This window comes from Helicoverpa armigera, chromosome 1, assembly GCF_030705265.1.
Source record: "Helicoverpa armigera isolate CAAS_96S chromosome 1, ASM3070526v1, whole genome shotgun sequence".
Taxonomy (NCBI): domain Eukaryota; kingdom Metazoa; phylum Arthropoda; class Insecta; order Lepidoptera; family Noctuidae; genus Helicoverpa; species Helicoverpa armigera.
In genome coordinates this window covers 9,864,489-9,886,567 of record NC_087120.1, presented here as the reverse complement: position 1 = coordinate 9,886,567, position 22,079 = coordinate 9,864,489, and the positions used below count along the sequence as shown (strand labels likewise).

At 36.9% G+C, this 22,079-nt stretch overlaps 2 protein-coding genes across 2 annotated transcripts; both read right to left on the bottom strand.

Annotated features, from left to right (window-relative positions):
* Positions 1–2,980: 2,980 nt before the first annotated feature.
* Positions 2,981–5,193, bottom strand: LOC110374592 (cilia- and flagella-associated protein 157). Its single transcript, XM_021332358.3, has one exon. The coding sequence runs from the start codon at positions 4,996–4,998 to the stop codon at positions 3,070–3,072; it is 1,929 nt and encodes a 642-aa protein (XP_021188033.3). The 5' UTR covers positions 4,999–5,193; the 3' UTR covers positions 2,981–3,069.
* A 4,649-nt stretch (positions 5,194–9,842) lies between these two features.
* LOC110374576 (probable citrate synthase 2, mitochondrial) lies at positions 9,843–21,971 on the bottom strand. Its single transcript, XM_021332329.3, has 9 exons — positions 21,810–21,971; positions 15,736–15,897; positions 14,953–15,182; positions 14,629–14,785; positions 14,355–14,554; positions 12,602–12,734; positions 11,541–11,686; positions 11,230–11,392; positions 9,843–11,146 (listed from the first exon to the last, which is right to left on the bottom strand). Exons 1-9 carry the CDS (start codon positions 21,852–21,854, stop codon positions 10,985–10,987), a joined length of 1,398 nt encoding a protein of 465 aa, XP_021188004.1. The 5' UTR covers positions 21,855–21,971; the 3' UTR covers positions 9,843–10,984.
* Between the last annotated feature and the right edge of the window lie 108 nt (positions 21,972–22,079).

The window sequence follows — 22,079 nt, the reverse complement described above, 5'->3', positions numbered from 1 at the left end:
TCTATAAGTAAAATTGCGATCAACAAACCGATACGTAATGAGGGTTTTTGAATTTTTTTCTGCCACCGGGTGGCGCCACGTATGCGTCTGGTCCAAACAGCTGTCAAATAGTATGGAATTGGGTGGATGACTAGGTCAAAAATAAATTACGTTGTCATATTCATTTAGTGAAGCATCTAAAAATAATGTCACTTCCATTTATCGTTTTGATGGAATAATTGATTAAATTTTTATATTGATAATATAAGCTAAATAAGAATCCAGTTTGATGTGAAAAATCTGTGACGTCATAAGTTGCGCTTTCATACATATTGCAAAGAAAGTGACAGTTTTTGACAGTTAAATAAAAGTAATGAATTTGACTCGTTGGAAACTACCGTATTGTAGGTGCCGAACTTATTGTTTATTGAAATTCTGTTATATTGGAAGTGTTATTGATTTTATTATGGACTACGGTCAGAATAAGGTTTCCGAACTAAAAATTGAGCTAAGAGAGAGGGTGCAAAAGTCACTGGTACTAAGGAAAAGCTTGTTGAAAAATTTTTTAACACAATATGATTTAGTTTTTTTTATTTACTCAACCGCAATAGTAAAACAATAATGCAGTGCTTTAATTATAAAATAAAAAAAACACTAAAATCGTTCACTATTCATAGTAAAGATAAGCACTTTGACAGTTATTTGGACCTGACGACTCGGTGCTGCCACCTCGTGGACGCCATTTTACAAAACCCTCATTGATGCCAATGTTTTGTATCTACCCACAATGTCTTTGTTTTTTTGTTTTCTGTTTGGATTAATTTTTGCTTTAACATTTTTCGAATTGTACCGCCCGCATGCTCATTTTGTACTTATTATAAAGTTAACTTGTTTTCTCATAGTATTTAAGTGAATTGTATTCTTTTTTAACCCCCGACGCAAAAACGACGGGGTGTTATAAGTTTGACGTGTCTGTGTGTGTGTGTGTGTGTGTGTGTGTGTGTGTGTATGTGGCATCGTAGCTCCCAAACGGATGATCCGATTGTAATGCGGTTTTTTTTGTTTAAAAGGTATGTCAGTCGGGAGTGTTCTTAGCTATGTTTGGTGGAAATCGGTTCAGGTCTTCAAGGTCATCAGCTCGTTTGCTAGATGTGATAGGAATGTTACACGCTCAGTTTACTTGCAAGTATATGTGGGATCTGAAATTTGAAACACTAATGTCTTTTGGAACCACTGAGCTGGTCTGCTGTTAGGACACGAAGGTAGGAGACGTAACCCTGAACTGCCTTTTAGTAAACCCATCGAGTTTGGGCTCATTGAATTTGTCTTGACGAGTTCTCTTCATGTTTCTGATTGACGAGAACCTGATGCTGGAAATGGGATGTGGCGGATGAAACCCTGAAATGCCGGAATGAAACGGATAAACCGATTTATATTTTTGCTGAAAATCTAGAATGTCCAAAGGTTAATCTTTATTGTTTCTCAATCTGTGCAATTCTCCCAGAGCCAGTTTTTCATGAGGATTGTTAAACAGCTTCCTTTGGCCGAAATCGCATATAGCGACCCCATCTTAGATAAAATAAATTAAATGAAATAAGGAAAAATTAAGGAGCTCCTTTAAAAAGCATGAAATAAAATTAAATTATAAATTTAAAAAAACCCCCGACCCAAAAAAAGTACGCAATAATTATGACAAAAGGTCAAAAACGCTAAACCCTATAAAAAGCAAAAAATAACTTTTAACACTACGTAAACTAAATTTTGACGTGTCGGGGGACCGCTATTTACCTTCATAAATACTTACATAAATCAAATGATACCTACCTAATTACAACATTCGTTTTTAAAAAAAAACACGTATCTTAAGTAATGAATTAGAGCGGTCCCCCGACACGACAAAATTTAGTTTACGTAGTGTTAAAAGTTATTTTTTGCTTTTTATAGGGTTTAGCGTTTTTGACCTTTTGTCATAATTATTGCGTACTTTTTTTGAGTCGGGGGTTTTTTTAAATTTATAATTTTATGAGAAATAAATATCTTAAACCAGAAATAAATATTTTCCGTTTAAATAGGTTTAGACTATTAACTTCCTAGAACCAAACTCGCGAGTATGATTGTGTAGGTTCTATTCCAGGCCAGGCAAGTTTTACAAGCATTTGCCACTGTATCATCATCATCATTGGCCACAGAGCATCTAGGTCAAATGATTGTGCAGTGCTTGTGTATGCGGTTATTAGTGCTGTAAACACTTTATTTTTTGGCTGAATAAACCAATAGCTGCGCGACATTTCTTGCCGCATTTGTCGCAGGTGAAGCATTATTAACCGACTTCCCAAAAAAGAGGAGGTTCTCAATTCGTCAGGGTCTTTTTAATCGAGGGCAACTTTTGAAAATTTTAGGCATAAGTAGGGTAACAACTTGACACCAATGCGTATGTTTGATAACACTATGCAATGATGAAGGTTTGGAGCTGACCTGATGATGGAGACCAGAGAAGGTCGAAGGAACTCGACAGCTGAATATGTAAACTACCTCGTATTTGGGCTTTGGGCTTATATTATTCGTCTTGATGAGAACTTTCCACTTATGCGGATAGTGACAGCTATGCTTGTCACTGAAAAGCTAAAAATAAAAACTTTTTACAAAAAAAGATTTTTCGTCAAAAGTTTTTTATTTATACGAAGTCTTTTCTGCTCAATGCTGTCGAGCATTGTAGTCCTTGAGCCAGCTCCAGGGCACGAGTCGCATCTCCAAGAAAGCCTCTCATTGAGCCACTATATCCCGCATTTGTACAAAAACCTTTTCGGCGAACTAAAAGGTGTGAACCCACCGTAAATTGTACTAAAGGATTATAGATATTGTCGAATGGCTGCTAAAACAGTCAAGGTATTGCTGAACTTATAACTGAGTTCATTAAACATTTTAGTGATGTTGAGTAACTCGTATACCAGGAGTGATGTTGTTGAAAGTATAACAGGCATCACATACGAAACAAAAAAAGGAAAATAAGAATAAAATATAATGCGTACTTAGCAAAATTAAAATAAACATTTTAAAAAATTATAAGCGAATAAAAAAGGTAAGAAAAAACTACAACATATCATCTCTTTGCTCATCTTTGGCACTTTCAGACACTATGTCTGATAACTCTCTACTGACATCTTCCTCTTTTTGACCATCACTGTGACCATCAACTCCATGAATGTCCTTATCATTAGCGTCATTATTGTCTTCATCAACATTATCATCTTGATTATACTCATCATTATCTACTTTTTCTTTTTCTTGCTCTGGTTCTTGTACGTCAATATCCTTGACATCAATATCTTTTATGATATCCTCGACAGATTGATGTTTTACCTGAGTTTGAGACTTGGTTTGCAAATTATCTACAGACATCTGAGATACCGCAAAAGGGATTTGGGAAGCCATTAAATCTTTCATTAGAGATTTTTGCATTTCAGCTTTACTCGTTGCTAATATTGTTTCAATATCATCCTCGACAATCTTTTCTTCGTTTTCAATTTCTTCGGATTGCACGGAAGCTACAAAAGACTCAATACTGTGCTTAACAAAAGATTCATTATTCAAAGTTTGAGGTAACACTTTTAAACTGGGCACTGTATTGATACTGCTTTGTACAGTAGAGCGGGATAGTGACTCATTAGAAGGGCTTCTAGCCTCACTCCGACTGACGTGGTCTCTCGAATTACGCGCCGCAGACTTAGTGACCGTTGCCACGACTGGAGTCTTCGGTACAATACCAAGATCACCTTTATCATACATTGTATTAAATGAACTTATTGTGCATACAGACTCTTTGTCTTCTATATTACGGAATTGTAATACAATCTCAAGTAATTGTGATAGCATAACTTGTTTATTCATATATTCCTTTGAACCATGAGTTGATGCCCATTTATCCATTTTTGATGCAGCTTGAATAGCACATGTCGCTTTTTTAAGGATTGTTTTCAGTTTATCACGTTCATTGGATACTTTTGCCATTTCCACGACCGTTTTGTTTTGATCACTTATCCGAGCGTGCAAGTTCTGTTCCAATACACGTACTTGAAAACTAAAGTTATCATTTTCTTTAGTCAGTCGCTTTATTCTTTCGTGTAATAATTCGTAGTCGTAAGCTCTTCTTACACGTAAGGCTTTTTCTTTTTTTATTGATTCAAATTCAGCTGTAAGCCGCTCTATTACTTTCAGTTGTAAAATACTTCTATTAATAGCTGTGTCTCTTTCTTCTTTTGCCAACTCCTGCGCAACTTGTGCCTCTCTCATTTTCTCTTTTAAAATCTCATTTTGCTCAGCCAATCTTCCTTGAGTAGATAACATATTTTCCATCTCATTGTTCATTGCTATATTTTCCCTAATGACTCTGTGTGTAGATGCTGCAACCCTCAACTGTGTTGCATCTTGGAAATCAAGAGCAAGTTGCAGAAGCTTAGATTCCATTTCCTTCTTAAGGTTATCCTTACTAATAACGAATTTCTTTTCATTATCATATAACATGCGTTTATATTTCATTTCTTGGTCTTTAAATTCTACTTCTTGGGTTTCAAATTTGTCCATCAAATCTTCCCTTATGGCTCTAAACTCTTCCAACATATTTAGTTTGCCTGTCAATAATTTATTATGCGATGTCAGCTCTGCTTTCATAAAAACAAACTCCTTTTCCAATCGATGAGTTGTTTCCTTGAATTGTGCGTTTTCGATTTCTCTGATTTCCTCCAACCCTTTGACTCTTTCCTTCAGCTCACTGTTTTCATCGGTTTTCACAGCAAGCATGCGTTTAAGGTAAATAATAACATCAGCTCTGTCTTCGTCCAATTTTTTGTATGCTCTCTGTAATTCTTCAATGCGTATCTCATATTCTTCCGCAGCAGATCTAAGGTTAGCTAATTTTCGGTTACAATCTGCTAACTCTAGTTCCATAAGCTTTCTTTCCACTTCGTTAAACACTCCTCTATTCTCGTCATCTTTTTTTCCTTTACCCTTTTTAGGTGCCATCTTTATTTAAAATACAACGTATCAAATAAAATAATTATAAAAAAGAGAAACAATAGGTTAGGTGAATATTGTGAACACTATTGTGAATGAATAATGAGTAAGTAATATTGGTTGCTATGGCATCAGTTGTCTGTAGTTGATAATCGATGTCAGAACGTGGTCACAACCTTATTGTAAAAAAAAACTACATACAGTCTGACCCACTGACCTCTATATTTACCACTGGACCGGCTGTTCCGTACGTTTGACAGCAATTTTTTTGTGCCCATTTGAAGCGCCAATATCGTCTAAGCGGGTGTCCACAGAACTAATTTTGACGTATAATTTCAAATGGCTGTGAGAGAAGTGTTTGTTCATTGGTTCACTGTTAAATAATTTTAGTACCACGGACACTCGCTACCTCTAACAGCGCCAAAATGGCGATTATCAAACGGGCACAAAAGCACGTTGACAACAGCCTGTCCAGTGGTAAATATAGAGGTCAGTGGTCTGACCGTAGATTTAAGGTCATGGTACATTATACCGGCACCGCAACAGCACCGCTTCACACCAGCATTTAACTCAGTCAGCGCGCTTGCCGCTACCACGCAACTCGACTCGCAGCCCGCGTGCTGCAAGCGAGCGGACCTTATGCGATCAACGCGCCGAATCCGAGTCGGCAGCGAAGAAAGTCCTAGGCGTGTTCAATCATAACTGTCTTAAAACAATATTGAGTTTGCGGTGACAGCAAGCTTACACCTCGGGGCCACCGCGCGGACTGTGAGCTTACACGTCGCGGCCGGCGCGCGGACTGCGAGCTTGCACCTTGCGGACAACGCGCTGGCAGCTAGCCGTAGCTGAATTCGAGGCGACGCCGTCCTGCAGCTGTGCTATTGCGGTGCCGGTATAGTGTGCCATGACCTTTATAATGTATTAAACAATATAGGTATAAAAACTTTTTACCAAAAAAATATAACCGACTTCTGTTATAAAAATACTACTAAAATGCAACTAAAAACTTTGAAGTGCATCGGTCTAGAAATCGGCGTCTAGCTAGAGGATAAGCTATGTTTATTTTGTAATCGACTAGAGACCCGCCCCGGCTTCGCGAGGGATAACAGTATTTCCCCATTATTTAACGTATGTTTTTATACATATAAACCTTCCTCTTTAATCACTCTATCTATTGAAAAAAAACGCAACAAAATCCGTTGCGTAGTTTTGAAGATTTTAGCGTACAAATGGACATAGGGACAGAAAAAGCGACTTTGTTTTATACTACACTAGCTTTTGCCCGCGGCTTCGCTCCCGTCAACTGACTTCTCTACTTTACCCTATTTTTTCTTCATAAGAACCTTCTCCTGACAATAACAAACACAACAAAAAAAGAATTAGCTAAATTGGTCCAGGCGTTGTTGAGTTATGCGCTTACCAACACATTTTGCGATTCATTTTTATATTATAAGATACCTATGTAGTGATTTCTAGATCGATGCACCTGACAGTTTTTTGTTGCTTTTCTAACGATAGCGTTAGAATTGCTTTTAGATGTGCATGGAGTTTTCACCCATCCAATTCTGTATTTCTGGTGTAGAAATAAGTTCAACTCCAGCGTTTGTGAGCATTGGCGGCTCTGGGTCTCTAAGTTGACGTTGTTCTGAAGGTTGGGGCGTTGGGGGTCGGCTACGTCTTAGCAATTGGATACGCCCGTAAGGGCTTAAGCCCGGGTAAGACATACTAACACAGGGAAATACGCTCGGTTCTAATAGTTTTAGTTCATCTCGTAGTAACAATGACTCACTTTAAAACAACGCGACACACTTTACTCAATATTAGGTACGTCTCCGCAGAATTAAGTTATAATTTAACAACAGTCACGACCGCTTAGTCCTGGGTCTAACCAAGTATTTTAAGAAAACTAAAATGATTAAAATAAAAGAAAAACTAAAATAAGAAAAGATGCTGCCAGCGTCTTGGGTAGGTACACTCCCGGTGGGCAGCGATGAGGAGTTTTTAATGCCTTTATAATTGTTTTAGTAGTATATACCCATGTATAAGTTTATTTTTACGTCATGTAAATATGTAATTAATTTATTTCAGAAACGATTAATAAAAAATAAAAAAACCCTGCCTAAAAATCGGGTTATTTGTCTACTCGTCACACCAGTTGGTGAAACTCAAGTAGGTACTTTTATCTTGAATTCGGGTAAAATGTATGCATTATGTAAATAGGTATATCGTACAAATATCCAAGTTTTTTTTAGGATACGTCTTTTCTTTGTCTCACCTGCACCCATATCCAATAAATGCTAAAATGAGTCCAGTTGGCGAAATGATAAATGTACAAATTCTGAGTTTCAACACATTCGTGATGAGTCTAATGTGGCGAGATGACGAATAACCCACAAAAAATCACTACTTACGGTTGGGTTATAGGTACAACGGTTGCTACGCAGACAGTCAATTCTGTATCTTCGGTACTGGCTGTCATGTTGGCCCTCGTAGTTCCCTGCAAAAGATTGTACCTACCTACTATTAACTCCAAGTAACATCGCTAGAAACTCTTTTTTTACAAGCTTTTATCTGAACTTACAAAAAAATTCACTAATTGAGAGTACTAGTTCATCGGGAGTAGTATTTTTCCGTTTGAGTACGGAACCCTTAAAAAGGGATTTACCAGTAAAAATGAAAAAATCGCATAACAATTTAGTCTGGGCTTTTTCTTACCAAAGCCAAATTGCTCAATATTATGGTCAAGTTGTGGTGGACACTCCTTACGCAGCGTGATCTTTGTCGGACAAGTTCACCACAATATTGAAAGTAACGTTATTAAAAATATTTCAAAAATTAAACTTATATGCACGAAGTCATTGTGACGTCATATCGACAATTCCAGGAGTCAAGCATTCAAAAACGCAGCAGCGCCAAACTTTGCGGACTAGAAAAGTTTGTCGGACTCATCGTAAGAAAGGCACTTACAAAGTCTTAAATTTGTATTAAAATTTAACATACTCATAACGTTATTTACAAGTAATATATGTAACGTTATTTACAAGGGCCGTACTCACATTCATTAAATTAAGCAATTAATGCGAACCCATTTTCAGAAATAGCCTGGTAAATTTAATAAACGATAGCATACATACAGCATACAATGCTTGATTAGCTTTGCACATCGGTCACAATAATTTGCCGAAGCGAAGCCGTAAACTTACCTGGGGCTCGATTCTCCTAATTTTACTTAAGCGCCATTCGATTGACGTTCGACTCGATTCGACTGAGATCCAATCCCGACTCGATTACGATTGAAGCGTATGTGGCATTCCGCAATTTTTTCTTTGAAATAAATGTTTTTATCCTGTTCTGTCATTCAATAATGAATCATTTTGTCTGCAAATGATTTACGATTGCAAAATGATTGTACAGCAAACTACCGTATAGACCAAAATCATCAAAATAGCAGACCAATCGCACACCATTCAAATGTCAATCGAATACGATTGGTCTTTTATAAGTAGCAGAATGCCCGATATGGTTAAAACTGCTATTACGATCATATTGCGATTCGATTTCTATTCGATTTTGACATTATTAACTTAGGAGAATCGGGGCCCTAGCCGAGGAGATTGTTTATTGTTTGACGTTAATGAATGAGTCGGTGTAGAAGATTGTGGATTTTTAACTGACTTTTTGACGACAGCGTGTTTACATTAATTGTACAATACCAAAACTCAAGCGTCGACGCCATTGCTTACCTTGCACCAGTAAATATCCCTCGGGACGCGCGTAACAGCTAGTAGAGAATAATCGATTTTTTTAACTACAAGGAAAAACGTCTTAAAGGGAATCTTCATATTTTAATAACAACGCAACAAAATACTTTTTACAAATTTGAACACATTACACTGTTATCTTTTCTTATAAAACACTTGTTATATGTCATCATATTTTACCTATTCATAGTAACACACCATTTGGTCCTTAAAATAAACATGTGCCTTATAGAGCCCGAGGTACATACATTGCAGATAACCCAACAATTAAATAATACCTATTTTTACGGAGAAGAAAAATTACTCTTACAGATGTGGATGTGGACGTATGTAAGAGAAATCTTTTCAGTTTTGTTCAGATCAAATAATATGGAAGTTGTCAATTAATACTGTAACGGTTACCGTACCTCCACTGAAAACGGAATGTATCTTAGACAAAAATGCCAAACACTGTCGTATTAAAAGTGTCAGAAATTTCTATTATCATACAAAATTCTTTCGCACATTTTGTATGATATCTCAACTCGGTAGCGTACGCGTCGCCCGGGCGCGTGACCACTCGCCTTGGTGTCTTAAAACACTGTCCGTCCTGTGACTGACAGTAACAGATCGGGAATAGAAGAAGGGTTAAGATCCCAGAGAAAGACACCCGAGGAACGCGTTCGCCTGATGTGGGGTCAGCCTTAAGCACTGTTGTGCAGAATATGTCTGATAGCACTAGATATGTCTGAAAAATCAAATGTTCAAATGTTCATTGCAGGCACAGTCAACAGTGAAAAGTGTTTAACAGTTTTGCTCCTCCACTCATCTAGAACTTCGTCTTGAATCTTGAAAATCGAATTAATCTCTGATCAGTAGACCCACCACAGACCCAGTGCCGCTCTTGTTAACTGTAGGATAAAAAAAATGTATCCAATTTTACTATCAAAATAAAAATAAAAGTTATCAAAAAATTTCTTTAAACAAATAGTCATAATTGCCTTATTATTAACTTTATGAAGGAAATGGGATTTGGAATGGAATTAACTTTATTTAGGAAATCGGAAAGGGAGCAGTGTATTGAATAGATAAACAAATGAAAACGCAGTTCAATACTACACCATACCAGTTTATTTTAGTATTGTCAAATATTGGATCGTTCGTGTATACGTCGCATTATCAGCACTAGACAGTAAAGGTTCATAATGCGTGGAACGCGTATTGTTACTATTTAACATTGTTTGTTCAATTTATTACAACTAATTGCGACAACAATACTTTTAGAGCCGTTTGCGAGGTGTTGATGCGACTGATTGCTACATTATGTCTACATATTAGTTAATATTGCTTGTTTGCTTAGGCTGTGTATATCAATTAATTATTACCCCCCTTAAAGCATCTACATTACACACGTAAATACTTTGGTAAGTTGATAAAATTACAGTAAAACTAAAAGAATTGGTATAGAATGAAGAATAAAAGACTTAACTGCAGCACGAAACAATAGTTTACTCAGTACTTCCCTTAGAACCAGCAATTAACACACACCTAGTCCCTAGAATACCAACCATATGTTCCAAAAAACCGTTCATAATTGACCTACCAATGAACTAAGTACAATAAACAATACTGAGTTAGCTGCAAATTTTGAAGTAATAATGCAAATGATTTATAAATATTACGATAAAATGAATACCGCATTTGAACTAAGAAAACAGTATGCACAGCATACTGCATATTCGTTATGAAAGTTTCTAAGTAAAATGACCTAAGTGACCAACTATCATTTTCTATTTACTTCTTGTTTCGGCAGCTACGTGGAATTATCAGTTGAGTCACACCACCACAAAGTCAATTTGTCAAATCCATTGTCCAATATACAAATAATTACAAATGTTAATCAAGTACTAAAAATACAGTAAAAATATGAAACAATATTTTCATCACAGAAATAAGTACACATTGGTATAATAATATAAATTATAATATTCTCAACAATAATTATAATAATAAAAACAACGCAAATAAAAATGCATCAATTACGCTTAATTCTACGATGACAATAAATAAGTTTAAGAATATTAATAATTTTGAAAGACTGTTTGGTACAAACTTTAAAATATCACTAAATTGACTATTGGTGTAATGTGTGAATCAAACCGTTGGTAGTTACGTTCAGGGATACAATGTTTACTACCTGAAGCACGTATTACAATCTAGCCTGAACGAATTAACTTATGTTGTTCGTGTTAGGGTTACTTGCCCAGCTGTTTGATCAGCAGTTCAGTGCTGAGGGACTTAGGTCGCTCGATGGGTAGGCCGAGAGCACGAGACCAGATCAGTTGAGCGAGCACTCCGAGAGCACGCGACACGCCGAACATCACAGTGTAGTAGTTCATCTCCTTCAATCCGTAGTACTGAAAAAAAGTTGTGTAAAAAGTAGTGTCAGGCTCAACGTCATACAAAATATCAAACTAATTGATTAATAAGTAAATAATACCTGTAGAAGGACTCCAGAGTGAGAGTCTACGTTGGGCCACGGGTTCTTGACCTTGCCGAGCTCAGTTAGGATCGGGGGCACAACTTTGTAGACAGCGGCAACCAGTTTGAACAGAGGGTCGTTAGGCAAATGTTTCAGGGCGAACTCGCGCTGGCATGTGTACCTTTAACAACGATATTAGTTAAAAAGGTGTCTAAAACACAACGTCAATTAGGCTGAGGCAGTTTTTAAAGAAGTGAACATTTTATTTTAATTAGTTATCATTGGTTTCAATTTTGTTTAACGATTGCTAATCTGGTAGGTATCCTTACCTGGGGTCAGTCTTCCTGAGGACAGCGTGTCCGTAACCGGGAACAACCTGTCCGGACTTGAGAGTCTTCCAGATGAACTCCTTCAGGCCGTCCTCGGTGAAGTTGTCACCGACTTGCTTACGAAGCTTCTCCAACCAGATCAGCACCTGCGTTCATTATATGTAAGGATTAATTACGACATACATAAAATTATCTATACTAATATAATAAAGAAGAAACATTGTTTTGTTTCTTTGTACCTAAAAATTCCGAAACTACTGAACCTATTTAGATACAAGCTGTTGATTTCACTGTTGGATACAAGCCATATCCCTAAGTGACATAGGTTATATTTTGTCCGGGTACCTACATAATTCAAAAGGTTTTATCTATACTAATTTTGTAGAGACAATACGTATTTGTATCTAAACATCTTTTTCTGGTAGAAAGCTACATTGTCCCAGAATGCTTTAGCTTAGCTTTGCTTTATATTTTGTTGCAAAAACATGATCGATCGGCAAAAATGTGGACAAAACAACCAGAATATAATAGAAACACTGTAGTTGTCTCAACACTTCCTTATTGGATGGTTTAATGAGTACTTATGGAGTAGGTTTTATATGCACTGTTTATGAGGATTTTGTATTCATGGCATTTGTTTTTTTCTTATGACCAATGAAACAAAAAGATAGTACCTCAGACCATCGAATTGCCAATTACGTTTATTAACAGAATTCGAAGTAATTATTCTGTTGGTAATCGATGAATCAGCTCATCATCCTCTGCCAAGCCTTAGCAGAGTTTTACAGGGAGCTATTGCCTATATGACCTCCTCAACCCAGAAACCCGGGCAACCGGTCAGACTTTCTGTCCTGTCTGGCTTCTGACTACCCTTAACGACTGCCGAAGATGTTCTAATGGTAACCGCAATCCACCAGTTTATCTTGCCTCTCAAACACGGAAGAACTCTTCATGGCAATATGGTCAACCATCCTCTAACCGATTGCGCCAAGCTTTGATTAACCTTATGATCGATGGATCGGCGCGGCTTTTCTCTGTGTATTAGATTGAAAGAGACATACCTCCTGATTGGCCAGACCGTGGAGTGGTCCAGCCAGACCATTGAGGCCGGCGGCGAACGAGAGGTAAGGGTCACTCAGGGCAGAGCCTACCAAGTGTGTGGTATGGGCCGACACGTTGCCACCTTCGTGGTCACTGCACAAAGAAAAATAAATGTGAATAAAGATATTTCAAATGCCTATGCTACAATTGTAATAAGAATAATAAATGTTTAAATTACACCACCGATATTATTCTCGCATTACAAACGACGAATTTTAAATTTTGTGTAATTTTTTGAGCTACACTCAAGAAAGAATCAAGAATGGAATTGAAGACCGAACGATAATTTTCATAAGACCAGAACATCACAAATTGGTCACACAATATTAATGTAAATTGCATGCTTTAATAATAAAAATAAGCAACAAACACTCAGGATAGTTATTTGCATATTTGTGTTAGCTGTATTTAGTTACTTTACTTTTCGCTTTGCTTTTTTGTTAACACTCTTCACGCATGTTTTAATGTCTGTTTTTGATTCGAGTCTGTGAGGTTTCAGTAGAAACGTCAAGTGGTGCGAATAAGCGGGTTAAGACCACTTAACGCAGCCACGTGACCACTACAAGTACACAATAGAGTTAAAACCGTGCTTTAGTGTCACATGTTATAAGGCACTTAAGATAACAAGGATATCGCGAAGTTACAATGTAAACTTCAATGTGGGCAGATAACACAAATTGAAGCAAAAGCTATTACTTTCGGGCACAAAACCATGATGGATTCCCCGACACGTCAATACTAGCGCAGCATAATTGAATATATTTATAGAAACAATATAGTTATGAGGTAATGTCGCTAGGCTAAAGATATGACGACCAAGCGTCAAGGTCGTAAACATAAAGAGACATAATCTCGCTGAGCTACAGGTTATAAACCAACACGGTATTAACATTTAACACCACTTTGTAAATCTAGATAACTGATAAACAGTTTATATTCATTTTTTTACTGGATAAGATATATCTTTCCATATAATAAATAACGTTTGACTACATGTAAGTTTCTGTTTAAATTTTTCAGTACTAATATTCATAGTGCAAAAAATCACATCTATCTTGACGCTCTTTTTAGACAGTAATATACTCCTGGCTTACACCTATAGTGCCGATTTATCTTCATTACATAATATCGTGATGCGCTCGCCCCTAGTGAAGCGATAACTGGCATGCGCAAAAATTCGCAACGGGCAGTTAATGTAAAAACACTCTTATATTAATAACATTCGCCGCATCGCTTAGATAGACCACATAAAAACATACACTTACAAGACCAGTTATAAACTTAGAAATTCTAGTTTATAAAACAACAAACAGGAAATTTTACTGACAAATATTTTTAGTTGTGAAGGTAAATGATGGGAATCTCTCGTGGCCAAGACGTTAGTTGCACAATCAAGTACACGTAATAAGTCATTACAATGTCACAACGTCACAAACACGTTACTGGGTAACATCAAAAGCAATAGCACTTTACATATTCACATGCAAATCATCGTTCGGTATTCATTCATATACGTATTAAGCATTTTTACTTGAAACTATTGTATTGTTCAATGACGAAAGATTATTAAGAACATTAATAGACCGTCGAAAATGTTTCTAATTAAACAAGGGGACTATATTTTATTTTAACGGTGGATTTGTAATTGACTTCAGAAAAGACAGAAGTTGCACCACCTACTGGCGTTAATAAGTTGATTACAACAATGCTTACCTGTGGATGGTGAGGTAGAGACGCATCAGCTCTGTGAACTGAGGGTCTTCGAATCCGAGCATGGTGCAGTAGTTGGCGGACCAATCCCTGTTGTCATCGATGGCGCCGATGCCTTTGCCGTCACGGTAGGTGTTGCGGTAGATGGTGGCAGCGATCACGGGCAGCTTCGCGATCAAGTTCATCGAGTCTTCATATACGTACTGCGATGAAAATATACGATAAATAATAGTGTTAATGTAGCTTAATAAAATAATTTTGTTGTGCGATTACCCACCTCCCAGTACTTGGACTTGTGCACACCCTCTGAGTAGGCCTTGGCGAACGAGGATTCGCTGTTGAGGGCGGTGACGGCAGCCGAGAACTGTGACATCGGGTGAAGCTTGCTCGGCATGTTATTCAGCATGGTAACAACGTGCGCTGGCAGCTCGGCCCTGATAATTTCATTTCAATTCTTATATATAAAAAGTTGCAAACAAGTATACATATAAAAAAGACTGAGCTGTTAAAATTACATGTCCGACACAATGTAGGAATATAAAAAAATATATGAAGATTATGATAAATGAATCAAATTGGCATATAATAGAATTTGACTGACCTTTGTGCCCATTCTTTGGACAGAGCCTTTGCTTGAGCCTCGGTGGGGACGTCTCCGGTCACGAGAAGCCAGAAAAGACCTTCAGGCAGGGGTTCAGAGCCACCCTTGGCCTTAGGCAGAGCTTGCTGGCATTCAGGGATAGACATGCCGCGGAATCGAATACCCTCATCAGGGTCTAAGACGGATGTCTCCCACACCAAGCCCTTGATGCCACGCATACCACCATACATCTGGAAAAAACACAGTAAATTTATTGTAAGGACGTTTCATTGAAACTTATGCTATAAATTATTGACGTCGACCTCGTTACACGTTACGATCACTTGATCACAAGTGCAGACGACCCATAAGATTGATACGACGTGTAGTTATCAATCAATAATAATATTTAAATCAAATACTTATGACCTTCTTAATTTTCCTTCATTTAGAAACATTTCAGTTCAATGCAAAATAAAAAGATATGAATACGATATTGAATAATGTCCCTTTGTAATGCAGTTCACTGACCGCTTGCTTCGTCACACTGCTACCTTGTTCGACAAAGCCAATATAAGGACCTATTACCTAGAAACTATACTTAATACCGCACAGCCTAATTATGCGTAGGTATAATCTTGGTATGATATTAGTGCAGCTTGAAGCCACTGCCAGTGAGCAATTCTGCACAAATATGGCGACACTTCCATTGATACACGGCATATGCAGGAAATAAGTACAACATTGTTTCCATAATTACTTATCGTATCACCAACAAACTTTGAACAGTATATATTGACTTACCATATCAACAGTGACCTCTCCAACTTTGGTGCCGCCATGTTTCTTACGGAACTCCCGGATCTTCTCCTGCTCTTTGGGGATTTTTTCCTGGAGAACGCTTTTGAGGTTGGTTGACTCCGCGCTCAACCCCCTCAGCAGAATCGATGCTGTCGGGCATACTTTCTGTATCGGACAAAACAAAAAAATCAGTCATGAGTTATACGGCAACAATCAATTTTATATGCAATTTAATGTGCATACATTAGCAACAGCACAGGTTTGAGGCAAACTTTGTACTCTATATTTAGATGTCGTCGACTTTAAAAGGTAGATGTCCTCATCAAAGAACAAATTGGAAAATATATGTATTGTGTACAAGTTTAATGTAAGTCGTTTCAAGGCCATCGTCAGCATTTTAATATCATTAACCTCTATTAGAAGTCACGTTACTAATAAATGTGACTTTTTGTGTATTTAGGGAATAAACTAGATAGTTAGAATTAGTCACATTAGTTCTCTTTTGATACTCAATAAATACCTTGTTCCATACTTAAAACTATAATCGATTTAAGTTGATTATGTATCAAATACAAATACAATAATATTATTTTTGCTGTAATAAAAAAAATTAAAGAAAGCATTACTACGTGCATCTATATTAAACTTTCTAAAATGTTTTATGCTTCCATCGATCTATAGCATTACTTTAATGTAAACACAATGTACAATAAAATTGCATTTTTTGGCACCAAGTCGGTGGTCATATTTTTATTTTCCGAATAAATTACAAAAGGAACAACGTGTCAATCTCTTAGAGTTTAGAGGAAGTGTACATAAATAATTTGATGAGATCAATCATAGCGGTGGCAATTCAATCAATAAGAACGCCTTTAGGTCAGCGACCAGTGGACCAGAGTTTAACCTAATTGACATAAATCACATTAGCGTCTACGAAACCCTTCATACTTCCAGCAACATCTGATCAAGATGTGGCTGATGATCATTTTCAATTGTTACTTCTTGAATGTGATAGACTGATATGTATTGCAATATGCTTAATTATAATTTAATATCCAATTATGAGCATCATTAAACCCATGCGATGTTCCTGTGGTAACAACTCATCAAAATCCCATTTGTGGCAAAACTCACCACACTTAGGAAAGAAAGGAATGCTGTTAATGAATGCTTTATAGTGTCTAGGTAGGTAGCATCAGTTTCAACGCGAATAAGACACCAGAATGCGGGTATCCCCATTGTCACGCTTGTAATCTACTGCAAACGAGGACATGGCGCATGCTCAGTGAGGTCAATGGAAATAAGGCCGAACAATTACGTATACAAAAGTCAGTAGCTAAGTTCTACATTTTCCTCAAAGAAACTAACAATTCCTGCTGGTCGGTGGAATATAAGGAAAATTTTACCATTTATGCCGAAACCGAGGCCAGCCCCGTTACATTTCAATTATCTGTTCTACAGTTTGGTCACGGACAGAAATATCTCGTGTAGGTGTAAAACCCCACTAAACTCCTCGAGAAAGCATTAAGCTTCAGCATTGCTGCACGTAGTGGCCATGAATTGGTCATAAGACATGGTTATGATTAAGATTTTCACGGAATCATGGGTAATATTTTTTTATTTTATCATTTCCATATTCATTCAGTACCATATATTAAATTTATTCTGTGATAATTCAATTTCAATCATCTAAAACGATAAGCAGTTCTGAACAAACAGGCGGAGAATCTATTTTCGATACCGGTAATGCACGCATCGCCTTAGAATAGATCAGTTCGGGCTACATAGCTGTTCAGGAATACGGAACAATCCTACAGAGATCTCACATGAGAGGAGGACGCAAAAGGACGCATGTTATAAACAGGGTTACGTGGATATACCTTGATATTTTTAATTCTATTATAATAATGTAGATTTTTTAATATTAATAAACGTATGATGATGATGATGTCCTCCTAGCCGATTATCGGCTACGGCGGCTGTTCTCATGTAAGGAGATTAGCCAACTACGCAGGACATATTATAGTGCACGAGCATTTGCGCAGACACAGGTGCACTCACTATTCCTTAACTCTCATAGCCCGATGGGACGGTAATCCGACACGACCGGAGAGAGATCAGGCGCAGGACCGACATTTACGTGCTCTCCGATGCACGGGTGTATCAATCACCAGCTTCCAGGCTCCGGGCTGCTTTGTGAAAGTCTTCTAAAACCCACAAAGCGATTTCGGCCCGACTCGGGAATCGAACCCGAGACCTCGTGCTCAGCAGCCGCACTTGCGACAGCTAGACCAACGAGGCAGTCAATATAATAAACGTATATAATAGTACTTTCATGCTTTGAGGAATATTGAGCGCAAAACGCAAAATACACGACGCGACGTTCAGTCGTGTCGCGCATTGATTCATGGAAAAACGTGCGAACATGTATAAAAATTTTCCACACTACTTACTTCATGGCCAAAGATATAATAAACCTGTCGGTATTAATAATCCAGTGTTTGTTTGCTTTCAATGATTTCGTTCGATGTAATTAAGTATTTATATGCTAAACAATGTTAGGAACACAAAACCAATTTGTATCAATTGGCCATTCCAGACATGAGCCCACCTTGCACGTATCTGTGAAGTTTCTTTTCAAGGTAGTTGTATTTAGAGACACCTGTTTCATTTATTTTAAAGTCATGACATGTTATTTAATATGTAGCCTACTTGCAAAATAAATATTGTTTATCGTTATGCATACAATCGCAACTGATAAGACATTTATTAAGTTAACCAGGTACCAAAATACGAGAACGTTGTCGCAGCTATCAAGTTTCGGGTTTCGTTTAAGAAAGGTGTTATACGACTACCTAACACAAGTCGTAATGATGAGCGATCATATTTATGATTGATGATCTATTAAGAAAAGCAAGGTTTCTGATATCAGAATATTGCGTAGAAACATGCAAACTTGTTAATGAATGATAAAAGAGTCACAAGTGGTTGCGGCTTCTAGGAAGTTTACGATTGGTTAATGATTCCCTTGCAACGATAGTATGACGTATTAAAGATTCTACATTTAGATAACTGGCGAAGACCGTAAGTGTTATTAATGTATTTTGTTGTCTGAAGTTTATAGAAGACCATTTTTTTGCGATAAAACAATCTTTAACATAGATTGTTTTTAAGTTTATGTGCAGAATATAGAATATAATAGGCTGCCGAGGTCGAAAACGAGAAAAAAATGGGTCTTGCGGACATTGTTCCGGCCACTGAAACTAGTTTTTAAAATCAGGTTTTTTAAAAGATTGCGAAACATGTGGCACCCACGCTATTAAAATTGAATATCGAATCATTTTTTACGAATTCAATATCTATTAGGCAGTGGCTGATATCATGGCATAGTAGTTTTTAAACTATTTTGGCTAGCATATAGAATTTCGATAAATTCAAAACTGGTAAGTATTGGAATAAAAATTGTATGTAAAAACGATTTCTATTTAACCTCATGTGCAATGAAAGCATGGCATTTAACTAAGTTTATAATTTCTAAACGCTCGTCGACAAAACAGTTTCTTAACCCAAAAAAAAAATGTACACAACTTATGATTGCGGATATTATATTTATCCATCGAATTAGCTATAATTTTCATGTAACATAATATTTGCGCAAAAAATTGGTAAACCAACATTTTTTAAAAGATTCAGCATGAGTCAATGAGTGAGCCTGCGTTGCTAATCCAACAAATTACATAATATCATCAACAGTGTGAGCCCTTAATTAAGTTCCACATGTTATAGATCATCGATTCACAACATAAGGTCAAGCGGCCGTAGTTATCTCAATATTTTGCTTCCGTGTTTTCCTATAATGAAACTGTGTAATTTATTTATCTTACTAATTAATCTATGTAAACAGATATAATCAAATCACGTATATTTATGCCCAAAAATGCGGCAGTGCTCGCAAGTGAATATTTTCTCATGCAAATGTTAAAATGGAAACTAACAATTTTTAAGTTGAAAACAAACAACGATTGTTGAGACCTAATTCACATTTTTAAATGTTTAGATTGTTTTATCATAGTATTTGCTGCCCTTATCGTGGTATTGCAGATGATAACCAACTCCGTAAATCTAGGCGTTATTTTATTTACCATTGGGTAACCACGAATTCGTTAACAGTATTTTTATTCGCGCTATTCGCAGCTATCGTTTTTGTTATACTACTAGAAGCCATAGCTGAACGCAACCTTGGACGTGTACGTCATCGTAACCAACGTTCTTGGCGAGTACCTACGTTTTTTAGATGTGCCATACTTCCATGTGTTTTTGTTACGATAATTTCCAAATTAAAGCAATCTCAAAAACAGTATTTAAACATATGTATGATGATGTCTGAACAGTGTTTTCCAACATGCGCCTATATTAATCGTGAGCATTTGGGCGTGTGCCCGATGCGAGCGCTGGTTGACCTGCGTGGTTATCTTTAGAGTTGGGGCATAGCAGAGGACACGCATCGTGAATGTCATTACGAGGATTTCTGTTACATAGTTTACTGATAACGCTATCACGTCACAGCGCCATCAGTAAACTGAGGCATTTATACTGAAACCAGGAAGTGTTAAGCATTCGAGTAATCAAGCCAAATTGTCCAAGCACCTTGTTATGTAAATGTTGCTCGTGTAGAACAATAGGCATGTCACCTGACGCTAATATCAACTGCTGCTCCCGGTTATGTCATGAACATACGAACGATGATATTATAGGTACATCGTGCGAGTTTGGCGTGTGGCGGATGTGCTCAGTGAATGAGCGGCTCGTGATAACGCTCGCGTTAAAATTCGCGTATGAAGTGATGTGATGTTAGTGGGTCCACGTGACAGAAATGGCGCGGAGACGCCGCTGCACAGCGAGTGACATCGGTTATCACGCCAACAAGCGCCACCGAGCGTGACACTGACATAGATTGACCAAGGCCATTGCCACTGCCACATACTTTAAGCAAATCTCACATGACTACAATTTTCCATAACAGATCAATCTTTAAGGTTGAGACATTTAATCCAATACTGGAAACTGTCGTTGTCTCTGTGATAAGATTAAGATAAGCAGCAGGATATGAAATTTCAAAGTACAACAATTATGTAACTATATTATGCTAACAGGTGATAATTTTCTGATCAAATAATATTTTTTTCAGGTTATGAATATAAAAGATTAGTAAAATAACATAATCTTGAATTTGAACAATGTAGAGAATTTGTTTCATTAATAATATTTTGCTTCCTGATTCAGTTTTATAAAATTATCCTGTGTCTGGTTAGCAACCATCTAGATAAATCTTAAAATGATTGACTTTGGGAACACACAATTTACATTTAATTTAGATTGGTCAACAAACATGCACATGTGAAAGAATTCACACCTTGTGTGAATTTTATAGAAGTAAAACATGAACAAAAGTATTGTAGGTACTTACACTGAAAATGATAAGTAACACCCAATGTGCATCAAATCAACATGGCTGTTGAACAGAATGCTACTCATCTATTTTATAAAGAACTGATCCTCTAATAACCAATTTTAATGCCATCAGTAGATGGCAGGAACTAGTCAGTAAAATTATTGTAAAGATGCATCTTTAAAATACCATAAAATTAACCACATAAGTAAAGGTAAACGAAAGCTTGTTGCTACGGAATTAATAACATGTGGTCAAATAATATATCAACTACACATAGCGTAGGTAAATCCGAACAACCATGCATGAATATTTTATTGTTAAATACATGACTGGGATTTCCCGCTGCAAACCTGCGTGCCCTTTACAAGTACACCGGTCGTATAAATGAAATGATGAATGAAGTTAAACTCTGATAGTTCCAAATACAATATTTCGTAAACTACAGACAATCTGAATGCAACTCATATGCAATTATTCCCAAAATACTTTTTATTCACATTACATAACTTCGAACCCAAAATGTGGTCAAGAAGGTTATAAAAAGGTACACAAAAAACATCATGCATAATAATTCGGTTTTGCTACTGAAATGAAGGAAACGCAAATTAATGTAATAAGTATTTACCTGCAACTCCGCTAATCTAGTTGATGTAATCCTGAAAAGAGCCATTTTCAAACCCACCGAGCGCTTGCTACCACAGACAACTACACCTTGCTCGCGATCGATCGCATTCGCAAGTGGATGGAATGTTGGATTGGCTGACTTGGCTATCTACCTGCTCTCTGCTCCTGTTATAGTTTGTGACGTTTGTGACAACTTGCTGTCAAATATTTAGTAAGAAAAGTGATGTTCCTTTAGTAATATTCTTTCGTTGTAAAACTATTATTTTACTAT

Bases quoted from the DNA above. Each gene is read 5' to 3' on its own strand.
- LOC110374592 (XM_021332358.3), bottom strand. From the start codon at position 4,998: ATGGCACCTAAAAAGGGTAAAGGAAAAAAAGATGACGAGAATAGAGGA.
- LOC110374576 (XM_021332329.3), bottom strand. From the start codon at position 21,854: ATGGCTCTTTTCAGGATTACATCAACTAGATTAGCGGAGTTGCAG. The intron at 15,898-21,809 runs GTAAATACTTAT...TGTCCGATACAG, and splicing joins CTAGATTAGCGGAGTTGCAG to AAAGTATGCCCGACAGCATC. The intron at 14,555-14,628 runs GTGGGTAATCGC...TTTTCATCGCAG, and splicing joins ACAAGTCCAAGTACTGGGAG to TACGTATATGAAGACTCGAT.